Below are 20,232 nucleotides of genomic sequence, written 5' to 3'. Positions count from 1 at the left end.
GCCGCGGAGGGGCGAGCGACCCTACTGAGGGGGGTGGGGGGGGTGTAATGGCGGCGGCCGGCCCCGCCGCGCGGCATCCTGGGAGCGGTAGTTCCGGCGGGCGCCGTGGCGCCCCCCGCCCCCGCGCCGCGGACTACAACTCCCGGCAGGCAGCGCAGCGCAGCGCGGGTAGCCCCGTTATGCGGGGCCCTGAGGCGATGAAAGGGGGGGGGGGGCTTCTCACATCTCTCCGTCTCCCCCTCTCCTCCTGTCCCCGCCGGCGGGGACGCGCTCTCCGGGCTGCCCCGGGGCGCCGGGGGCACTGGAGGGGCGGCGGGCTCCATGTGCTCCCCCCCAGCTCCGAGGGAGAGCGCGGGGCCGGGCTGCGCGCAGAAATCCTGTCAGGGAGGGCCGCGGTCCGCGCCGGGCGCGCGCGCTCTGCGCCGCCACGAGCGGCCGTTAACTGCATTTGTACACATGGGTTTTCTCAAGGGTGCACTTACGCCTTGACATTTTCCTGTCATAATAATAAAAACTCTCTGCCGTGACATCTTGTCGGGAAGCTCAAGGCTTGTCTTCATGCAGGCCCTGCTTGCACCTGATTGAGAATCTCAAAAAAAAAAACCCCAAAAACAAGTACACACTAAAGAAAATAACTCCTCGCCCCCAAACTGTACCTGGGCGGGGAGCAAAGAGCTGGTCGAACAAAGGGACTCGGCCGTACCCTGAAATCTCAAAATTTGGCGAGTGTTTTAAATCTATTGTGGCTGATTTTGTGCAGCCTGACTCAACACTATTTCTAAGTGAATTCACCAAAATCGGATGTTTGTTTAGTTTCCTGTTTCAAAGCAATTTGGGGGTTTTATAGAGGCCTCCCGGGTGCTGATCTGCGGGTGCTCAGAACCTTTGAGGACACGATGCGTCCACGCACCCAAAGCACTCACTGACCTTAGCATATGGACTCCAGGACTAAACCTCAGATTTACTGTTAAATTCTGTCTTTTTCCTCCTGCCCGCTCCAGTACACATCTAGTTTGCAAGCTTGCAGTGAGATGTTCATAAGCAGCGATGTGGCTAATCCAAGGATTCCCAAACCCACGAGTCAGACTTCAAAGAATGGTGAGTTTAGTTTGAATCTTGTGAATTTTTCTTTAAAGGCACTTTGGGTTCTTTTCAGCCTTTTTCTAGTTCTCAGGACTTGGGAGAGCTTTAGATTGCCACAGCCAACTGTGTCTGCAGCAGCCATCTCTGCTTTCCGCACATGTTAGCTGGGAAGGCCAGAGCCGGGATTTTGAATGGCAAAGGGGAACATTAAACCAGCAAGAATTGGTTTTCCTAGCCTGCAACCTGGAACACAAAACCCTGCGGAGGCTGTGGCTGCGAGAGGAATGCCTCTGTGAAAGCCGTGCTCTCATGCTCTCATTCCTCAACTCTGACTGGGGCAGAAGGTGGGGCAAAAGAGGAAACCAGAATGCATTCGCATTTTCCTAATGACTATTATTTCCTGTATTATGGTAATAACTACAGCCATCGTGCTAACAAACCCCAGTCCCAAGTGTACAGGCCAGGCAGGCCCTGGCTATTGTGGGCTGGTAAAAATGTTTACCCTGAATTTTGTTTTAAGAAAGAGAACTGTAATGAAAACAACTGAGTAGCTAAAACACCCTGGAGAATATGTCGGGAAGCAATGTGCAAGTGAAAGAAATCACAAGCTTTGTACTGTTCTTTTTCCTGCATTGCTACCTTGCTTGAATGGGCTGGCTTTGGGGCACAGGCTTCCAACAGTGCCGAGAAGATGGGATCAGCATGTTGTAAATGGATCTAATTGCTTTTACCAATATTTGGAGACTTTTAAGATCCATATTATTGTGAAAGTGGCTCCCAGCATAAGCAAATAAAATTGTTGGTGATAGTATTTAGCGTATGTTTTATACACAGATCTAAAACTGCTTTACTAATGTAAGCATTGCTGTACAGTTGCTTTTCTGCTGAGCCACTGTGCCTCTCCAGTACAGTTAACTCTACACCTCTTCCATCATCCTTATTCTCAGCAGGTCTTGTAAATAAGGCCCTACAAGCTGCCTCTGTAGACCTCAAAGGCCTCCTTGACCACCGTCATTCACACATAGTTTGCAGAGTGCTGCAAAGTTGCTCCAATCTTTACATGATTTTCACATCTCATTTACAAGACGCTTTTGGTCCACATGGTTGGAGCTGCCATCATTTGAGAAGTCAGTTAACACAAGTGTGAAAGCAGTCCTCTTTTTATTTAACAGGCATTTAATCTTCATTAAATCTTGTTCAGTTTTGGTTTGTGGCTATACGATGGGTCACCAATGGGGAATACAGAAGGTTCACTTGCCCTTCAGATGAAGTATGAACTGGGGAAAGTGTGGGTTCTATCCAGGTTGTTTTCTTTCTTTTTTTTTTTAATTGGTCTAACCTATGAAACATCCCCAGTCATTTATTAAGACTGAGGTAAAATAACCAGTGCCAAAGAGAGTCCTACAGTCAGTGATTTCTGGGGACTCTGCAGAACTGAACAATTTCCAAGAAAATCAGGCATCCCTGTACAGTACAGGGAAATGACTCATTTCCAGCTAAGAAAGATAAAACCTACTGCCATGCAGAGGGCTTGCAGATGCACTGCTGAACATCCTGACTAGGCACTGAGAACCGCTTTTTTTTAATGCACCTGACTGTGCTAGGGTATAATGCAGGTCAGTGTCAGACCCGTGTGCGGCTATGAGGCCCTGATGTTCTTGCCACAAGCACTCACAAACTTCCTTGGTGACTGTTTTGGGGAGCAGAAGTATGGCAGAAGCAGATCCTCAGTTGCAGATGCTGATGCCATTCTTTATTCCAGAAAACATGAGGTGCAGCTGCATTGCTGCAATCTCAGTGACCTTCATAGGGATCAGAGAGAACTGAGCCTGAAAGCTTTACATGAAAAAGCTAATCAGTGATTGCCAGCAGAGACGTGATCAAGTCCTTTTCCCATGTAAGCCTGGTGCCTCTCCAGTGTGCTCTTTGGAGTTCTACCACTGCACAGAGAAACTCAGTCCAACTAATACTATCAACCCTAAACGCCACAATTTAGTTTCTAAAATCCCGTGAGGCTGGTTTTAAAATATTTGAGGCCTGGTGACATAGTCAGCAGAGCTGTTTGCCTGCATATTATCCGTTTGATTCCTGGCTCCCCTATACTACTAACAGAATGCATTCAGATCCCTGGGAGAAGAAACAGGGAAACATTAATATGGCTGCATCCTTCTTGATCAAACTTTCCAGACAGCTCAGCATTTTCTAAATAAAAACATAAGTTTGGAAATGTTTCACGTGAATAACCTAAAAGCTAGGGAACACTGACCTCTTCTGGGTATTTCTGCAAGTGACAAAGAGGTAGAAAAGAGCCTGCTTAGCTGTATCTGGTTATACCTAACTATCAGGAGGCAGCTCTGTCCTGGAGGCAAGTGGGATCCATCCCCACTAGAGTTATAAACCTCACTCACTGAAATCTTCCTTTGCTATTCTGTTCTACAGGGGTTGCATAAAGCAGAGGAGGTAACATGTAACAAGTTACAGCATGTAACAAGCTTTCATGGTTTCCCTTTTCTCCCCCTAACACTTAGGTTACAGAGCTCTCCAGCGCTGTGTACCTGTGCAGTACCTCCAAGTGGGAATTTCGCTGGCTATAGCCAAGCTCACGAAGGCAGGCATTGGGCAACCTCAGTTTTGCATGAAGAGAGGCAGGCAGAAAAAAGTCACGAGATCCTTTACAAGGTAATGGCCATTTTTTCTGTGCTCAATGCCTAACAACTAAATGTTCTCATCCTGTTACTTTTATCTTCATAAAGATGTTCCCTTAACCATTCTTTGTGTTATACATATATGCACATGCATGCACACAACTCTACTACAAAATTTTCTACTGAGATTCCCACCAACTAAAAACATTAGAGTCACCATTCTGTTTTTCTCTCTCTTTCTCTCTCTACCTGTCTATATGTATCTCTATATCTCTATCTTCTGGAATCCAAGGTTTTCTTTTAAGTGCATAGTAACAACCCACAAAAACTACCAGTATGACCAGCGTAAACTATCATCTTTCTTTGCCATCCCCAAGGAAAGGCAAGCTCTCAAGCATACTATCATCTGGGTAGTAATTTGCCTATGGTTGGAGTTCTGCAGATGAGCAAAGCAGCGCAGAAGGAAGATTCCAGTGCTCATGTCTGTATTTTACTTATTTAAAAATTAAAAGTGTCTGTTTCTCATATGCTCCTGTTTGCCCTTGCAAGCTATACTCAATAATTCCAGTGATGGCTACATTTCCTGCAGCTAGGAGCCAACATCTTCCACTAGTGTTAATGCCACTAATGGCCAATCTATAAATAGACATACATGGAAATAACTAAACAGGCTGAAGACTGTAGGCCCACGCTTATTTGGCGCAATACTGTGCATAGCCTGGATTGATATTGCTCACATCAATAGAATTGACCACCAAGTCAAAAAAGGGCAATATTTCTCCAGGAGTATGACTTTGCACTACAAATATATGCTGTTGATTAGAGCCAGTATCATTATATGAAGACAGGTTTGCAGAGAGGCTCTCACTAAGAAGGGGTTTATCAGCTGTGTTTCGAGTGTCTGGGTCCTGAGTGCACCCACAGGCCTTAATTGTCGCAGCTGGTCTCACCTGGGCCCCCACCCTGCACCCTCTGCCTGTGGCCCAGGAGCTCTATTTAAGCTCAGGCCCAGGCAGCTCACTGTTCATTTGAGGTATGTTGTAGGTAGTTCTGTCTCTGGTCCTGTCTTTTGATTTCCCTGGATCAGCTTTGGGCTTTGGTTCCGAGTCATTTTTGTCTGTTGCTGCCTGGATTTTCTGGGTGGGTTGTGGACCTGCTTTGTTACTTGATTTTTTTTGTTAGGTGATAGTGGTTAATGAAGCCTGTTATTGCTCCAGACTCTGTTTGGGAGCTATAGGACTGAGGTCCTCCTGGGTATGGTTTTTCTCCAGTGCTGAGGTTTTCCCTTAGCTCATTTTTCCTTGCAGAGTGGCTCTGCTCTTCTTGTTTCATGGTACAAGGTACCCTATATTGTTAGAGCTTTTTAGTATGCTACTCTTTTCCAAGCACTCCATCAGCTGGTGAGCTTCTAAATTCATCCTATGAAGAGATCAATAGATGTGTGTTTTAAAACTTCTCCTTAACTGGACAGTCATAGTTTTGATTCCCCTCCTGGAGCTGGGATATAAGCAAATTACAGGACTAAGTATGATAAGGCTACAGAGAAGCAGATATTAATTAAGGAAGAAAAATGAAAGCTACTCATTTCCTCTTCAGAGTTGTATGTATACTAATTAAAGTAAACATTCATTAAACCCATTAAGTGAGATTTAGGCTTGATAATGCATTTAAGGGTGCTGGAAGCAATGGCACAGCAGTTCATAGCCTGTGGCTTTGGGGAAGGAGGGATTAGGTTGTCCCACAAATAATATATAGCTTCAAAGTTGGCATTAGGAGTTTCCCTGACTGAATGTCTCTGCATGAAGTTGGCAAAAGCCCTAAGGCCTGGGGCTTAAACGCTATCAATTAGTCTTGATACTGGAGACTTTTTCAAGATGAAATAATTATATTTGTACAAACTGCAATGTGGATGCAATTATAGTGGTCTAGCACATCTTTTGTTTTTATTGTAAATAGAGTATATCAAGATGAGCAGTTTAATACTGGCTGGATTGTATCCATACTAGGTGACGTCTTCCCATAAAGTAATGGGAATGGCTCATCGAGGCCAGGCAACACTAGCTAAGGCAAAGACTCCTGTGGATCTTCTACCACGGCCTGTGCTTTAAACTATACTGGGGACATCAAAGCAGACTTGTTCTCTGCAGTTTGGCTTGAATGGAAGGTAAGACAGCCTGAGCAAGTTGGATCAGAAGCCTGTAGGCTGTGGTCCAATCCTTTGTATGACTGCAAGGGGCTCTTCTGAGGTTCGTGTTGCCTCACAAATGCTTTACCATCTTCACAGACCCATTTCAGAGCTGTTTGCTGATTCCAGTCCTTTGCTGGATGGCATTCAATAATGCAGGCAGCTGACAAAGCCTTCAGACAACCAATGGCTCAGAACTGTTTGCTTTCCCTGCTGCTTATAGTCTTCTTTTATTAAAGAAAACACTAGACTGGGCTGGTGGCCAAGCACAGCTTTAAGTTACTCTGTAAGAATGGCAGAGTGTGGGGGTTTTTTGAGACTGTGTTGATGTGGCATATGCTGTGGGTCAGCGGCGTGGAAAGCACTGAGCACTGCAGCACTCGAGACACTGCTACAGTTGTCACTGCTCTGAATTGTGATGGCACCTGGGATCCTCACTCGTGGGCCTGGGCCATGTGTGCCTGTCTACAGAGCGCTCAAACAACCCTGTCTTAAAAAGCTTGTAACTGAAGCACATGTAAAATGGTGAGTTTGACTCCTGTCTCTTTCATCCAGCCGCCCATGGATGTTGCTCCTTATAGTTTACTTTCTGAGGCATTAAGACCTCCCTGTTTAAATGGTCTGTCATAGAACCTGTTTTAAAGGAGCTTAAGGTTAGGGGGATTTCCTCAAAGTTCCCCATTCCCCCCCCAATTCCCTCTTGGCCTCACATGACATGTATATTTATGTAATCAGACCAGGTCTATCCAGAGAGCACTTTGCATTGCAGTACTGGTACACTATGCTCAGGGTTTCGTAAAGCCCTATCTCAACTTGCAGGAGGTGAAGTGTTGCATGTTCCCTTGGTAGTGCCGACTGTGTAAAAGCAATGTTTCTAACGGCTACAGTAATGGATAAAGAATTGGAACACATTCATTTCATTTCTTGGGTGAATCACTGTATTTCAGTCTTCCCACCCGCCAATAAACATTGCTTAGTGAATTCTGGGAGTGAGTTTGTCACCTTCCTTCCTCTCTGTTTACAGGCCTTTCTGCAGAAAATGGACCAAAAGCTTCAGGCTGATTTCCACCCTCATCTCCATATCTGACTTTTCCTAGGGTCTTTTCTAAATCATTTCTACACCAGGGTTACCCCTGCTTTGTGGAAACAGATGTTTCATCTTATACAGTGCTGACCTGGAGATAAGGAGACATCCGTGCTGTAAGCATCAAAAGTGCCCCTACATCTCTGCGGGAATTTAAAATCTGCAGTTAGCATTATGATTTATCCTGTATTAATATGTAGGATACGAGATATCTTTACCTTGTTACAAGCACATGAAAATCGGTGCTCCAGGAAAGCAAACACTGAGTTCTGGCCTCCACCCTAACCTTAGCCACTTGCTGCTAGGGAGGCTGTGCTTTAACTGAACTACAGCATTGCAACATAGCTCTGAGAGCGCTTGTGCAACAGTTGAATAACCCCATTCTTCAGGGGCTGTTGATGCCAGACTGCTAATGCTTATGTATAAAAATGAGCCTTTCTTTATTAACTTCTCTGAAAACACCTATATAATCTCCAAAGACCTGAATCCTGGAACCACTCAAATCTGTGGGAGTCTGGAAGTCATTAGACTTCATTAGTATCGGGATTTGGGCCTCAGTGAATGAGGCAGGGCAATATCACTGAAGGTAGAAACGGGTATGTACCGATCAGATGACAATCTGAAAATCTCTCCTTCCACATCAGGCTCCTCAACTCTTTGCAGTACAAATTTAAAAGGCCAAATCCTTAGAGCAAAAATACAGATGCTGCCATTTTGTGAGAGGTTTGGCTCTGTTCTCATTGCGAGACCAAGAATAAATACCTCCTGCTTAGCAGGCTGGCTGCTTGAGCTCAATTTATTTACTTGCTTTAATGTCTACTGCCTTGTCCTTCTGTGACCTTTAATTTTCATTATGGCTTTTGCAGAGGTGGGAATACTGCAGGACTGCGTGGGAATGCGGAGCAGGTATGAAACCAAATAAGCTGTGGGTATTTGGATAACGTGGTAACACGAGGGGTTAAAACAGCGAATGGGACAAAGGAAGTCTCAATGAAGAAAAAACAATGCACTTTGTCACATATTACACTGTGACAGGACTTGTGGGGTTGTCCATGACTGTCCCTCTTCCGACAGCTCAGTGACATAAATTAGCAACCGATAGTGTTCCCGTAAGGGCGAGCACATGCTTCTATACTGGGCCAGACTCTTAGCTGGTGTAAAGCAGCGTAATTTTGGTGGATCTTTAGCAGCTCCAGTCTAGAATCTGTGTGGACAATTTTAAATAAGAGTTTATTTGTTCAAGTCAGGGGTAGAGGGCTCAGGTTTGCTTGCATTTATGCTGTGTAAAAATAGGCTAATGTTGGCCTTAGGCTGGGTTTGAGGAAGCAGATGCTAAATTGGGTGCTGAGCACGTGTGTATGGAAGGGAAGGCAGAACAGCCCCAATTATAATGTCCTGTCCACACTGTGAATTGTAGTCAAGGCCTAGTGCTAGACTTTGCAAGGAAAAGACTCTGCAATGGAAAGGGGCTGTGACTTGAACCCTGCTTTCCAGTCACCCTCTGCTCAACGTTCCCCCGTGAATGTCAGCGGGGAGCAGATGCTGGCGGGCCTCTGTGGGGCTGTTCTTGGGAGCCGGAGCTGTAGTGGGAGCTATAATAAGCCAGCTGCACAGACATGCTCACTGGAGCACGGCCTGCATTCATCTAAGCTGCTAATTTTAGGTCTCTTCCAGCAAAAGTGTGTGTGTACAAGGGGATGGTGTGCAGCTGTTATATGAGCTGGAAACGGGAACCTGAGAGAGGTGATTTACCTGCTGTAACAACTGTATTTTTGACATTAGAGAAACCAAAGCCCTGAGGATAAAGTGAAGACAAAGATGCATTATTTTATTGCAAGGTTAAGTTGTCTCTGTCAGTTTTGATCCTGGCTGACCTTGGCAGCTTCACCAGAGGGCAAAACTGAAGCCCCTTGTCTGGAGTGTTCTCACTTCAGGACAGTGCTATTTATTAGGGGGCAAAAATAATCATTCTTAGAAAAATCATTGCTCTTTCAGCAGTGATTAAGTCCTCAGACAAGAGGGAATCCGTACGGAAGACCTGGAGAGGTGCTGCAGGAGCGAAGGAGAGATGCAATACAGGTAAGAAATGCTCACAGACCACATGGGAGGGGGGCAGTCCTCTGGATTACAACCAAATGTTTGCGGAAGGGCAGAGGGAGGGGATCGGGGCTGGATTGCTTTCCTGTCAGCTGGGTGAGAAGCTGCTTGGCTCCAGGGAGTCCCACCCCACTCCAGGGCGGGGACTCTTTCTCTTCCTAGGAAAGCGGAGCAGAGCTCTCCCCATCACTGCCAAGGCACCCGCTTGGGACAGCAGGTGAGTGCCAAATTAACTGCAGGGTCCCCCTTGGTGTGGGGAGGGGGTTGTGCCACTAGAGGTGCCAGGGTGCAATGCCAAGTCCTAGTCCCGCTTGGCAGTGCGCAGTGTGCAGCTCGTAGTGCGGCTGTGCGGGAACAGGACAGCCTCTGGCGGGGTGAACGCCCTGTTGCTTGGCAGTGCCAAGGCGTCGGGGTGCAGGGCCAGGCCTGCTGGGGCGGGTCTGGGGTGAGGGAGGACAGGGAGCTGGGCAGTGGGAAGGAGGAACACGCCTGACTTCCTAGGCACAGAAAATGCGGAGTTTGCTTTCTTTCTGCTTCTGCTGTGCTCTGTGGCAAAGCTGGTGTCCTCCCTGCAGGGTGCTGGCAATGGGAGGGCAAGGCAGTGTTTTTTTAAAGTGGCTCTGGGTGCGTGCACAGGGAGAAGTGAGGAGTACAAGGCTCCAGCTCTAACTCAGAATTAGGTTTTATTCCTTTTGAGGGCAGTGGCAAGACCAAGGTCATCATGTGGGAGCTTCTAGGCCGTTTCAGCTGCCTTGGGGCTCCCATGCAGAAGAGAGGTCCTTTCCTGAGCTGCAAACTCTGGGCTGGGATCAGGGTCACTCAGCCTGCCGTGAGCCTGAGACCTACAGCAGGGCACCCTGCCTCCCTGAAATGCAGCTAGCGAAGGAGGGAGCAGGCTGTATCCAGCACGCTGGAAACAGCTGGCGGCATCAGAGCTGTGGAAAAGCTGACTTGGTGCAGGGTGTGGGTTTGTGTTCTAGTAAACGTGTGCCGAAGAAAGAACTAGTCAAACAAGTCCAGTGTCTGCCCTGCCAGAGAATGGGTCCCCAAAACTTTGTTTTCCATTTCAAATGCTAGCTGTAGGTCTGTCACCATGTCTATACACTCAGGAAATTTGGAGCAAAATACCTGTTTAAATCCTGTTCAGGAGTGCTGCTTGCTGGGAACTGCGTGCTCTGGATATAATCAGGGAAACTTGATTCAAAGCAAGCCTAGATTTGAAATGGCCAGAACACAGGATACAGTTTATGTTGTTTTCTGATAGCTGATCCAGGATAAGCTCAGTTTTTAGAGGACACTATTGGGGAAAGCTAACTACCTGGTTATCTGAGAAAGCTAGACAGGAGGAGATAATCCACAGAAAAATTCTGGCTAATGGGAGGAGATGCCTCATACACCTGCACTCTGTCATCCTGCCACAGTGTTTTGAGTCTGTTCTAAGCCTGGGCACAGGGCTTACTGTATCAGCAAGCCCAGGCCTTTGTAATAGTTGGAATCAAATAAAAACATCAAGACAGGGATTAGCCAGAGCACTGCAGCACATACTAGCTGGCTTTTTGCATGCATACTTTAATTCCTCAAAATATAGAGGAGTTAAGTGCTGCTCCTATCCTAAAGCTATTTTCTTTCCTGTTTGAGCTGCAGGCTGGGAGTTCTGTTAAAAAGCAGAGCACTGTCAAATCTGAGTGAGCTCTCGTACACTGAGTGACGTTTTCCTCTGTACTATCAAACAGGGTGGCTAGTCTTTAATCGAACAGTGCAAATGCCCCAGCCTGAGCTGTTCATGGAGACTCCTTCCTCTGTGAAAGGGGGCAACAGTGTTAAATGGCAGGGACTATTGCTAGAGAACCTAGTCAAACTGCCAAGTGCTTTGGCCTGTAACTTCACCGTTTTGACCGTTGATGATTTCTTCGGTGGGACCACACGCATGGCAATATACTGGGAGCAAAAAAGCAGTTGCAGATTGTGGGGTAGGGTTGGCATTGCTGCCTCCTGCAGTGCTCTACTCCCTATATTAGCAGTGACTTTTAAGCTGGATGAAGAAACTGGAATCTTACAACAGAAATGTCATACTCTGACTAGACTGTGTTTAATGGATCTGTAATTTCATATTCAGTGGCATTTGCCCTTACACCAGTAGGCACATCCTTTCCTCATGCTTTTTTTCTGCCATCTCATTTACACTGAAAAATTTTTCCTGCCTCCCTCTTGTCTTTGTTTTGCCCTCTAATCTACTCGCAAGCCAGCTGCTTTAATATCCCTGCTTTTGTGTACAAACAAACTGAATGATAAGACCAGCATCAAAAAAAACCCTCTGAAATTCTAAGCCATTACCTATTGTCTAGCTAAAGCAAATGATAAAGCTGACTATTTATGTAAAAGATTAGGCTAGATCAAAGATCAGCTTTTTTTCTCTGAGGGTCTAGGTCAGAGTTTGCCCACTGAAATCTATATCCTCTAAAAGAAAATGAACTCAGCACTAACTTTACCATGTGCTACCTAACTGCACGTAACGCACAGATTAACCAGAGAGTACTCAGGAGTGCCTGTACAGAATGGATCTATGGCCAGCGTCATACTGAGAGCAGCTTGCCTGGACAGCACACTGTGGTGGTATTCTGGAGTCATGTGAAGTATGAGCAAAGCTGCTGCTGTTCTTGCACAACTGGCTGGGCTCATTGATAGCAGCTGTTAAGCACCATGAGCAAGACTAGGGGGAGATGATCTGTCAGCCCTTGGCCTCACTGCTTCTGCTGAAGTACTTTATAATGCAAGAACACTTGCTTGTGTTGTGTTTAACTTCAGCTGCAGGGAAATAAACTTTATCCTAAGACCTGGGTCTTTTCCTGTCTTGTCTTCTCTTCTATGGACCAGGGATGTGGGAAAAGACTTGGGCGGGAGTGAAGAGAAGTGTTTGTAGGAGTAGGCCCTATGCATGAAAACAACAACCTATGAGCAGAAAAAATATACACCTGGGAGATGGCAAATAAACTATATCTATATATTTTTTCTTCTTCGTGAGAGGTTTAACAAACTGCAGTCCTACAAGGAATTACACATTGCATCAAACCAAGGAGATGCTGAATACTGCAATCTTAAGGAAGAGGGAAACGGAAAGCCAGCTATCCCAGCCCTTGAGTGAGGATGTCCTTTGCATGCTTGTCTATGCCCTGGTGTTGTCCCTGCCTCCCAGGGAATAGCTGTAAGTGCTGTTGGAGCTGTGCAGATGCCCTCACTCTGACTGACCTCCAGGCTCTTACCGGGCAAGGTCAAAGTTAGCCATGAGTTTGGAAGGGGATGGCAATCAAGTTGATCTTCTCCGGCTCCCGTGGCAATGTTATTTGCTTCTCCTTGCAGCCTCAGCTAAGCTGTACTGCTAATAACAGAAGTTTCTTAAATACTAGTGCTAATCATCTGCTTGTGCACCACATCCCTCTTTCAAAGACAGCCTTTGTGGAGCAAACACCCTGGACCTCTCCCATTATAAACCAGCCTTTGTTAGTACAGTACAAAGCAGGACCGGCAATTCTGAGCCGCAGTCACTGTGGGCGTTCGGTAGGGCTGTTGGCGAAGCCTTGCCTTTAGGCCTCAGAAATGAGGTGGTTATAATCCTGCTTCACAGTAGCAGTTACTTAACCAGCCCCATTAACTGGCAAGGGTAGGTATGTTCTATTAATTATCTGCTAGAAAACTAACAGTCCTTCTGTTTTTTATTACAGGTGTCTAACTGCCTAGGGACTTGGACAATAACAGATTGACTAAATACTGCAGCTATGGTGAGTGTGCTTGCTTCCTGTACCATGTTGTGCCAAGCATTTGCTCTGATCAGATAAAAGTGGGGAGTGTAGCTCAGATAAAGATACAGACTGTCATTGTCTGTCTCTTTGTGGGGGGTAAGTTTATCTCTTCCCTCTGTTTCCTCATACTAGGGGCGAATGACCCACGCTTCTGGGCTGTTCCCCTTTGGGAGTTAATGTAAAATGCAGATATCGATTCGTGAGACACAGATGTCTCCTGATAAACTCCCTGGGTATATTATTCTTCGCAGGTTCAACCTGCACCCTCATCTACACAGCAGTTATCCCTGTGCGTGTTATTGAAAGCTTAACCTGCGCTAATGTTAATCACTGTTTTGCTGTTGATGTTCCTGGGAACACAGACTGATACGTAAGAGACAGAGTGTAGTCCAGCAGAAATGGCTCCGGACAGGAGAAACCTGTTTGTGAAATGCTGTTGTATGCAAAACACTGCATTAAATGTCACACAATTTTTTTTACAGAATAATGGTCCTTGCCTGCCATTAGAGAAGTCAGGAATAGGGTTTTGTGACCAGCTTCTTTTATGATTTATGTGGAGCTGGGAAGAAGTAACAGCTGGATTGAACAAAGATCTCAGGTTGTCAGCCTTTATTTAATTGAAAAACAGATGCTACACAGGTAGCAATAAGGAGGTATTTTCTCCTTTTAGTTGTGCTACTGTGGCTTATTTCTTACGTAACAGGGAAGTCCCTTTAGAACAGACTGTTTCTCTTCAGGGTAGAATGGAAGCTTCATCTAAAATCACTCAGGCTTGATGGGTGGACTTTTTTTTTGCTCTTACTGTGTTTTTTTATTATTCAACTGTACTGTATGTGTGCATCACTGAGTCTGCGTTTGATAACTCCTCTCCTGTGAATTCAGGCAACAGTCAAGGGGATCTCAAGCTTCAGTGCTGAGCAAGAAGCACAGGCACTAAGGAAAGCAATGAAGGGATTTGGTAAGTTGTTCTCCCTCCACTGTTAGACTCTCATTTTTCAGACGATTGGGAGACTTCCCACTCTGGTGGTTTGTTGGGAGGGAAGTCTAGCCATATGCATTTGCCCCACTGCATCTCCCACAAAACTCTTTGCAAAGTGAAGACAGGGATCATGCCTTCCACCTCCTGAAGTGCAGCCTCCTCTGGCGTGGATCCTGCCATTCTTTGTGTTGTAGAACACTAGAGGGCAGCCTGATCAGAAATTAGGGGTTACTTCAGAGAGGAAGCAAAGGAAGGAGTGTAAAGAGAAGGAAGGTAAAGTCAGAGCTGAAGAGACAGGACTGATTACCATGATGTGTAGTGAGGGTGATTTCCACCCCCTACTCCGTTCAACTGCTCTTAGTCTGCCTGTTTATCTGTGTATTTATACATAGACTTTGTCAGTGTTGTCTCCAGGCTGCTTATAGATATTAAAATATTAACCCGAGAAATTTGGGACACTGTATGTATTCTGAAGTGCTGCACCAATTTTTCTGATGCAGTATGAGGGCACCGAAAAGAATCGAGCGATTTGGTCATGCTGAGATTTGAACCCAACCTGAAATCCAAACTTTGGCTCTTACCTTGGCTCTCCTGCAGTATGGTACTCCTATCCTGCTGGGCTGAGGTACTTTTGTGCATTGATTTAGTCCCCAGTCCTGTCAAGAACCAGGTTGTGGAAGGGACAGAAGATGGCTAATGGCACACTCCACGCAAGACCAGAGCACGCTTCTGGTTCTCCTGCAAGCAGTCTGACTGGCTTTCATTTGCTTCTCACAGGCACAGATGAAGATGCCATCATCGAGACCTTGACCAAACTGAATGTTTCCCAACGTCAGCAAGTTCTGATCACCTATAAAACTACTATTGGCAGGGTGGGTAGGTGGTCTTCAGATATAAGTCACTGGTTTTAACTGGCAAATACAGATGCTATTTAGAGTATAGCACTTGGATGAAAAGTGAACAGCACTCCAGCCTCCACAACAGTGAGATTAACACAGTTTTTTTCCAGCTATACAGCAAAGCTTCTCTTAATCTTGTTCGCTTCAGAGCTGCTCTTCATTAGGGAGAGTTGGAGCACATGGAAATGTGGTGAATGAGTCGATTCTTTCTGTTCTCAAGGACTGTTTCTTCTCCCAACTCATTCATTCTCTCTGGCCTTCTAGGATTTGATTGATGACTTGAAGTCTGAGCTGGGTGGGAATTTTGAGAGGGTGATCATTGGGATGATGACTCCCACCACCATGTACGACGTGCACGAACTGAGGAGGGCTGTGAAGGTTTGGAAGTCTTCCTTTTTATATTGCTAAAGTTCTGGTCAATTTAATATGATGTGGCCTAATTATTTAAAAAAAATGCTGATAGCACATCAGAAACGGTTGTCATTATCATCTTGGTTCTTTTCTTGGCAATCCGTAGGGCGCAGGAACAGATGAAGGTTGCCTGATTGAAATTCTGGCTTCCCGCACAAATGAAGAGATCCGGCGCATTAATGAGAACTACAAACTTCGTATGTAGTGCAAACTGCAAGGTGTTGTAATCTTACTGCCTGAAAAGTAACTCGTGTGTGTGTGTGCGTGCGTGCACGAGGAGCGAGAGGGTCTGTTAGTCTTTGGTTTAACTGGGACAAGTTGGCCGATCCAACTACTACTGTCTGCCTACAGAGAACCTCTGAGTTAAATGGATGTCAACAGCAAAACTGCTATCGGCCTCAAGAACTAGAATGTCACCCAGAAATTACAGTGGTGTAAATAAAATGGGGGCAAGGGGGTTATGTATATCAGTTGCATGTACGCCCATGTGTGGATCTAGTAGTAGTTTAATACTGACTGTACTTCTTAATTTGGACCAGTAGCACTAGTTATGATGGCTGGGTTACAATAATGACGCCTAGAGTGCTGAGCACATTCGTATATTCACCTGGCTACGGCTAGCACGTGTTGTGGACAAACAGTGTCCAAGTGTTGGAGCTGTTACTAACAGATGTCATACATGTGTGTACTCCTGCTAGAATATGACTGTACCCTTGAGGAGGACATTGTCTCCGATACATCTTCCATGTTTCGAAGAGTCCTCGTGTCCCTCTCAACGGTAAGCCCAGTCTAAGGGAAATGGGGGTGAGTCTTTCTGCTGCTGTTGGACATGCCTCTCATTTCAGTGATGAGGTCTCTGAGGCTGGCTTTCAATTCACCTCCCACCTTCCATGCCACCTTGCCTGCGTTTCATTCAAGGAGAGGAATCTGACTCTGTGCGTGCATTCATGCCATGTGCTTTTTTTAAAATGGTCCAGTTCAAGTGGTTTGCTGCTGACTTCAGGAGGAGGCACAAATCATTCTTGAGTCAATTTTGTTTTTTTTTTTTTCTTTTATGTATTTGTAAGCTACTATTCAATTTTAAAGTCTCTTCTAAGTGGGCCTCATTACAAGTCTTCAGTAGTTTGTATTAAATGGGGAATTTGCAGGACTTGCTTCCATTAGTTGCCTTGGTGGGCTGAGTGTTTCATCCTTTCATCTCTGCAGGGAAACAGAGATGAGGGAGCATATGTGGATGGTGCCCTTGCTCAGCAAGATGCTCAGGTGTGTAGAAATTTTCATCCTGTAAGAACAGTCTGTTTTTTGGAAATAGCTGTGATCTAGACCAGCCACAGGCCAGCAATGCTCAAGTATCAAGGAAGAAAAAATCTCATGTTATGTACAGCTGAGCTTCTCAATTAGCCTTGCTTTGTCTATTAATGTTTTCAAGTGCCTGTATGAAGCTGGGGAGAAGAAATGGGGAACAGATGAGGCACAATTTATGTCCATCCTCTGTACACGGAACAGAAGTCATCTACTAAGAGGTAGGACTCTCCAGTGTCCTGCATTCTTTTTTTTTTCCTTACTTGTTTGAGGACAATACTTCTGTAGATGCTTTGTGCTTGATCAGTAACTGATCATGAACTCTTCCTGAGATAGGCCAATATGTAGAATCCAGTCGCCTACCTTTCTTTCAGATGACTTTATTCCCTTCTGAGCCAAAAGGGGACTTGAGAAAAACATCACTACAACTCACTACTGCTTCAGTCTCTAAATCGGAGATGAAGTGTGAGTCCTATTGGGGCGGAGAGGAAAGAAGCTATGTGCTTAAACTTCCTGACAAGACAGTTAATAATGAAAATGAATTCTTTCTGTGGGACAGCCCTAATTTAGCTTGCAACGTGGTGATAGTGGTACAACGTTCATGCAGAGTATGAGCAGCTTGATTTTTGCAAACTGGTATTTTGTCTTCCTCACTGTTTCTATCACTGATTCTTCTCCCTAGTTTTTGATGAATACAGAAGGATTGCTAATAAGGACATAGTAGACAGCATTAAATCTGAGATGTCAGGAGACCTTGAAGATGCTTTACTAGCTGTGGGTGAGTCTCCTGCTTTTAAACTTTGTCTACAAAGTAATGAAATAGAGATGCTGTCTCTTGCTCTGGCCTGCTGTTTACATAGCTTCAGGAGGCAGACGTGAGACATGTCCTGTTGCAAGCCGTACTGTTTTACTCTTTGCAAATGTAGTCAGGTAAGAAAGCTCTATGCTTTATCGCATTGTTTCCTTTGCCAAGAGACGCTTTGGTGACTGACAATTGCTGTCGGGGAGCATTAAAACATTAAACAAAACACTGCTGTGCACCGGGCGAGGGGACACCAGTTCATGGCGGGTCACTGTGGTTGTCTGTGTTGTACTTGCTGTTGGTCAGCCCTGGACTGCTCCATCACAGAGACACCTCCACCAGGAGAAGGTTTGGAAAACCTTTTCCTTCAGTTTCCGTCGGCCTTAATTCTCTTGTTCTTGCCTCTTTACAGTAAAGTGCACACGGAATAAACCTGCATATTTTGCTGAAAGATTGTATAAATCCATGAAGGTAAAGAGCTTTCAGTATGAGATTGCTTTTTCTTTCCTTGCCTTTCCATGCTGGAGTCTGTAACATGACAGCAGTCATTACATAGAGAGGAACTCCACTGTTAACTGGGGAAAAAATAGTCTGAGCTTTTCCTTCCGGAGGCTCAGAGCAACATGATTTCCAGCAGCACTCTGTTAATGTGAGAATGCTCTAAATGGGAGCAGATCCCTTGCAAGACCCAGCAATAAAACCTTTGTCTGCAGCAATGATTTATCCAAAATGCTTTGTAAATGTACGTGGTTGGTTTGCTTCTTTAGGGCTTGGGAACAGATGACAATACACTGATCCGAGTGATGGTGTCCCGCTCTGAAATAGATATGTTGGATATCAGAAGGGAATTCCTGACCATGTATGGGAAATCTCTCTACTCCTTCATTAAGGTAAGCTTTTCAGTGGTAGAAACGGAACTGGATTTGCGAAGTAGCTTAAAAGAGAGAGAACCTCACTTGGCACCTATTGTGTATTTTAGTTAGAGGAGCTGAAATTAAGTAGATGTTTATGTACTGAAAACATTCCTGAATGTTCTTAATTCATATACTGCCAAAAAGGATACAAACCCTACAAGAAATTGTTTGTGCTGGAAATGATCCAGCCTTTCTATATTTTTAGCTGTAAAACTAATCACATGTTGTTTTGTTCTTCTCTCCAGGGAGACACCTCAGGAGATTATAGGAAAGTTCTGCTCAAACTCTGTGGTGGGGAGGATTAAAGGATGCCTGGTGTACTGCCTGGGTGATGGGAAACAGTAATCATAAGGATTCCTCTCTCTTTCCAGATAGCTTAGATTATTGCTATGAGTATTGACTTAGGTTAGTTAATGCTCTGATTAGATAACAATTTTTAATAACTTTACAATTCAAGTTGATAACAGCTTTAAAATTCAAGTTGACTCTTATGATATGCTTTTATGCTTGGCACACCTGTTTTTCTACTAATTTGGCTAGTAAAACCTGACTTGAGCTGAAGGCCGTAACCAACTCTGTAAGAGCTAAACATGTTTCCTGATGAGCTGTCCCTCTGCCATTGCATTTGCTAGCAAAACTTATTTATCAGCTGAAGCAAACTTGGATGCAGAATGTAGGAAGCCACAGAGGAAAAAATTAACCTAATCAATATAGGGAGAGCACAGAATGCAGGCTTGCTTCAGTTTTGCAAGATAATTCAAACACAATCACCCATCTAAAATACAAGTGTTTAAATCTAAATTTGCCCTCTGTTAATGTGGAGCATTAACAGACTTGATACACTTATATATGTGTGTGTGTGTGTATATATATATATATATATATATATATAAATGCCTATAGATCAGAAGGTAGGGAAGATGTCACTGGTGACATTAGAAGAAACAGGTCAGCCCTGTACTCCTGGTCTTATCTACTTGACTTGTGGGAGTGTGACTTTTCCTGAAGTTATCTGGGTTATTACAAGCCCTTACTGGAGATAAAGCAGTATCATTGGAATGGTGCCTTTTCAGGGAATGACCTGTCCCCACAGCTGTATCTCATCAGCCCTGCCTGGTGCCTTGCACAGGGGTAGGAGGATGCCTTGCATGGGGGTAGCTTCCTGTATCGCACCAGCGCTAGCTGGTTGTAGTCCTTGATAACACTGTGGTAGAGGGTCCGGTTGTTGTGCCTGTGCCCGACTTGGACTCCCACACCGACTGCTGAAAGCAAGCTTCCTCCCAAACTCTATGCCACTGCTTTTTGGGCTGAGCCTCCTTGTCACTACACTGTGGTGGGTGTTTGGATTTGCAGGCTGCTTTGGTCGTTGCGAAGGCAGCACACACCGAGGTTAGAAGCTCATATGGCCCGAACCCAATTCTGCTGCTCGCTTGGCTCTAAATTAAGCTTCTCTTGACTTGATAGGAGATACTTCTGTGCCTTCAGCTAAAAAATCACGTTGTCTCTCTTTCTCCCTGTTTTAATTGTTGGAGATACATTCCCTAGCTGTGGGGGGAGAGGGGACAGAGCTTTTTAAAGTCTTTAGAAACCTGCTCAATAAAAGCAGAACTTTTTACCCTGTGCTCCAGATGCACTCAGGCTCTGTGCTTAAATGCTTCGTGTTACGTTGCTGAGTTTTTTTTAAATCAATAAACAAGACGTTTCTCTACCTCCTGCTGCTGCTGTGGCTGCTGAGGCGGGGAGGGGCCAAACAAACGGGGGCGGATCCGTGGTTTTGCGCTTCTGCGCCTACCCGGGGCGCTGCTCCCCGGGCGGGCACCCGGTGCTGGGCGGGGGGGGGTCGCGGAGCCCACGTGGAGCCCCGCGCATGCGCGCATGGAGGGGGCTGCCTGCCCGGGGGCGCAGGCGCAGCCCGCCCCCTCTAGGCTCCGCCTCCCTCGGCGCGCAGGCGCGCAGGCGCCGTGACAATGGCCGCCGGCGGCCGTTGCTGAGGCGCCGCCGTCGCCGCCCGCGGCGCCTTCCCCGCTCCTGCCC

At 45.7% G+C, this 20,232-nt stretch overlaps 2 protein-coding genes across 9 annotated transcripts in view; both read left to right on the top strand.

The window, feature by feature from the left end:
• The first annotated feature begins 294 nt into the window (after positions 1 to 294).
• On the top strand, positions 295 to 19,906 carry ANXA4 (annexin A4). Of its 8 annotated transcripts, XM_026081907.1 has the most exons (19): positions 295 to 1,098; positions 3,612 to 3,762; positions 5,735 to 5,892; positions 6,938 to 7,113; positions 7,864 to 7,903; positions 8,993 to 9,076; positions 12,119 to 12,296; positions 12,814 to 12,870; positions 13,774 to 13,849; positions 14,648 to 14,742; positions 15,034 to 15,147; positions 15,287 to 15,377; positions 15,879 to 15,958; positions 16,387 to 16,443; positions 16,610 to 16,703; positions 17,165 to 17,260; positions 17,697 to 17,755; positions 18,052 to 18,174; positions 18,444 to 19,906. In XM_026081907.1, exons 8-19 carry the CDS (start codon positions 12,868 to 12,870, stop codon positions 18,501 to 18,503), a joined length of 948 nt encoding a protein of 315 aa, XP_025937692.1. In that variant the 5' UTR covers positions 295 to 1,098; positions 3,612 to 3,762; positions 5,735 to 5,892; positions 6,938 to 7,113; positions 7,864 to 7,903; positions 8,993 to 9,076; positions 12,119 to 12,296; positions 12,814 to 12,867; the 3' UTR covers positions 18,504 to 19,906. The 8 variants fall into 8 exon arrangements, with proteins under 8 accessions (XP_025937692.1, XP_025937694.1, XP_025937696.1 ...); XM_026081909.1 differs by lacking the exon at positions 12,119 to 12,296 and having other exon boundaries at positions 7,011 to 7,113; XM_026081911.1 differs by lacking the exons at positions 5,735 to 5,892; positions 12,119 to 12,296 and having other exon boundaries at positions 7,039 to 7,113.
• The window catches only part of GMCL1 (germ cell-less, spermatogenesis associated 1), a 22,289-nt gene continuing 21,544 nt past the window's right edge, over positions 19,488 to 20,232 (top strand). Inside the window, exon 1 of the mRNA XM_026081698.1 lies at positions 19,488 to 19,531. Coding sequence (XP_025937483.1) covers positions 19,488 to 19,531 — 44 coding nt within the window. The remainder of the gene's footprint in view (positions 19,532 to 20,232) is intronic.

The sequence above is a fragment of the Apteryx rowi genome, unplaced genomic scaffold (genome assembly GCF_003343035.1).
Source record: "Apteryx rowi isolate R43461 unplaced genomic scaffold, aptRow1 scaffold_56, whole genome shotgun sequence".
NCBI classification, from domain to species: domain Eukaryota; kingdom Metazoa; phylum Chordata; class Aves; order Apterygiformes; family Apterygidae; genus Apteryx; species Apteryx rowi.
This window is presented reverse-complemented; position numbering and strand designations above follow the sequence as displayed.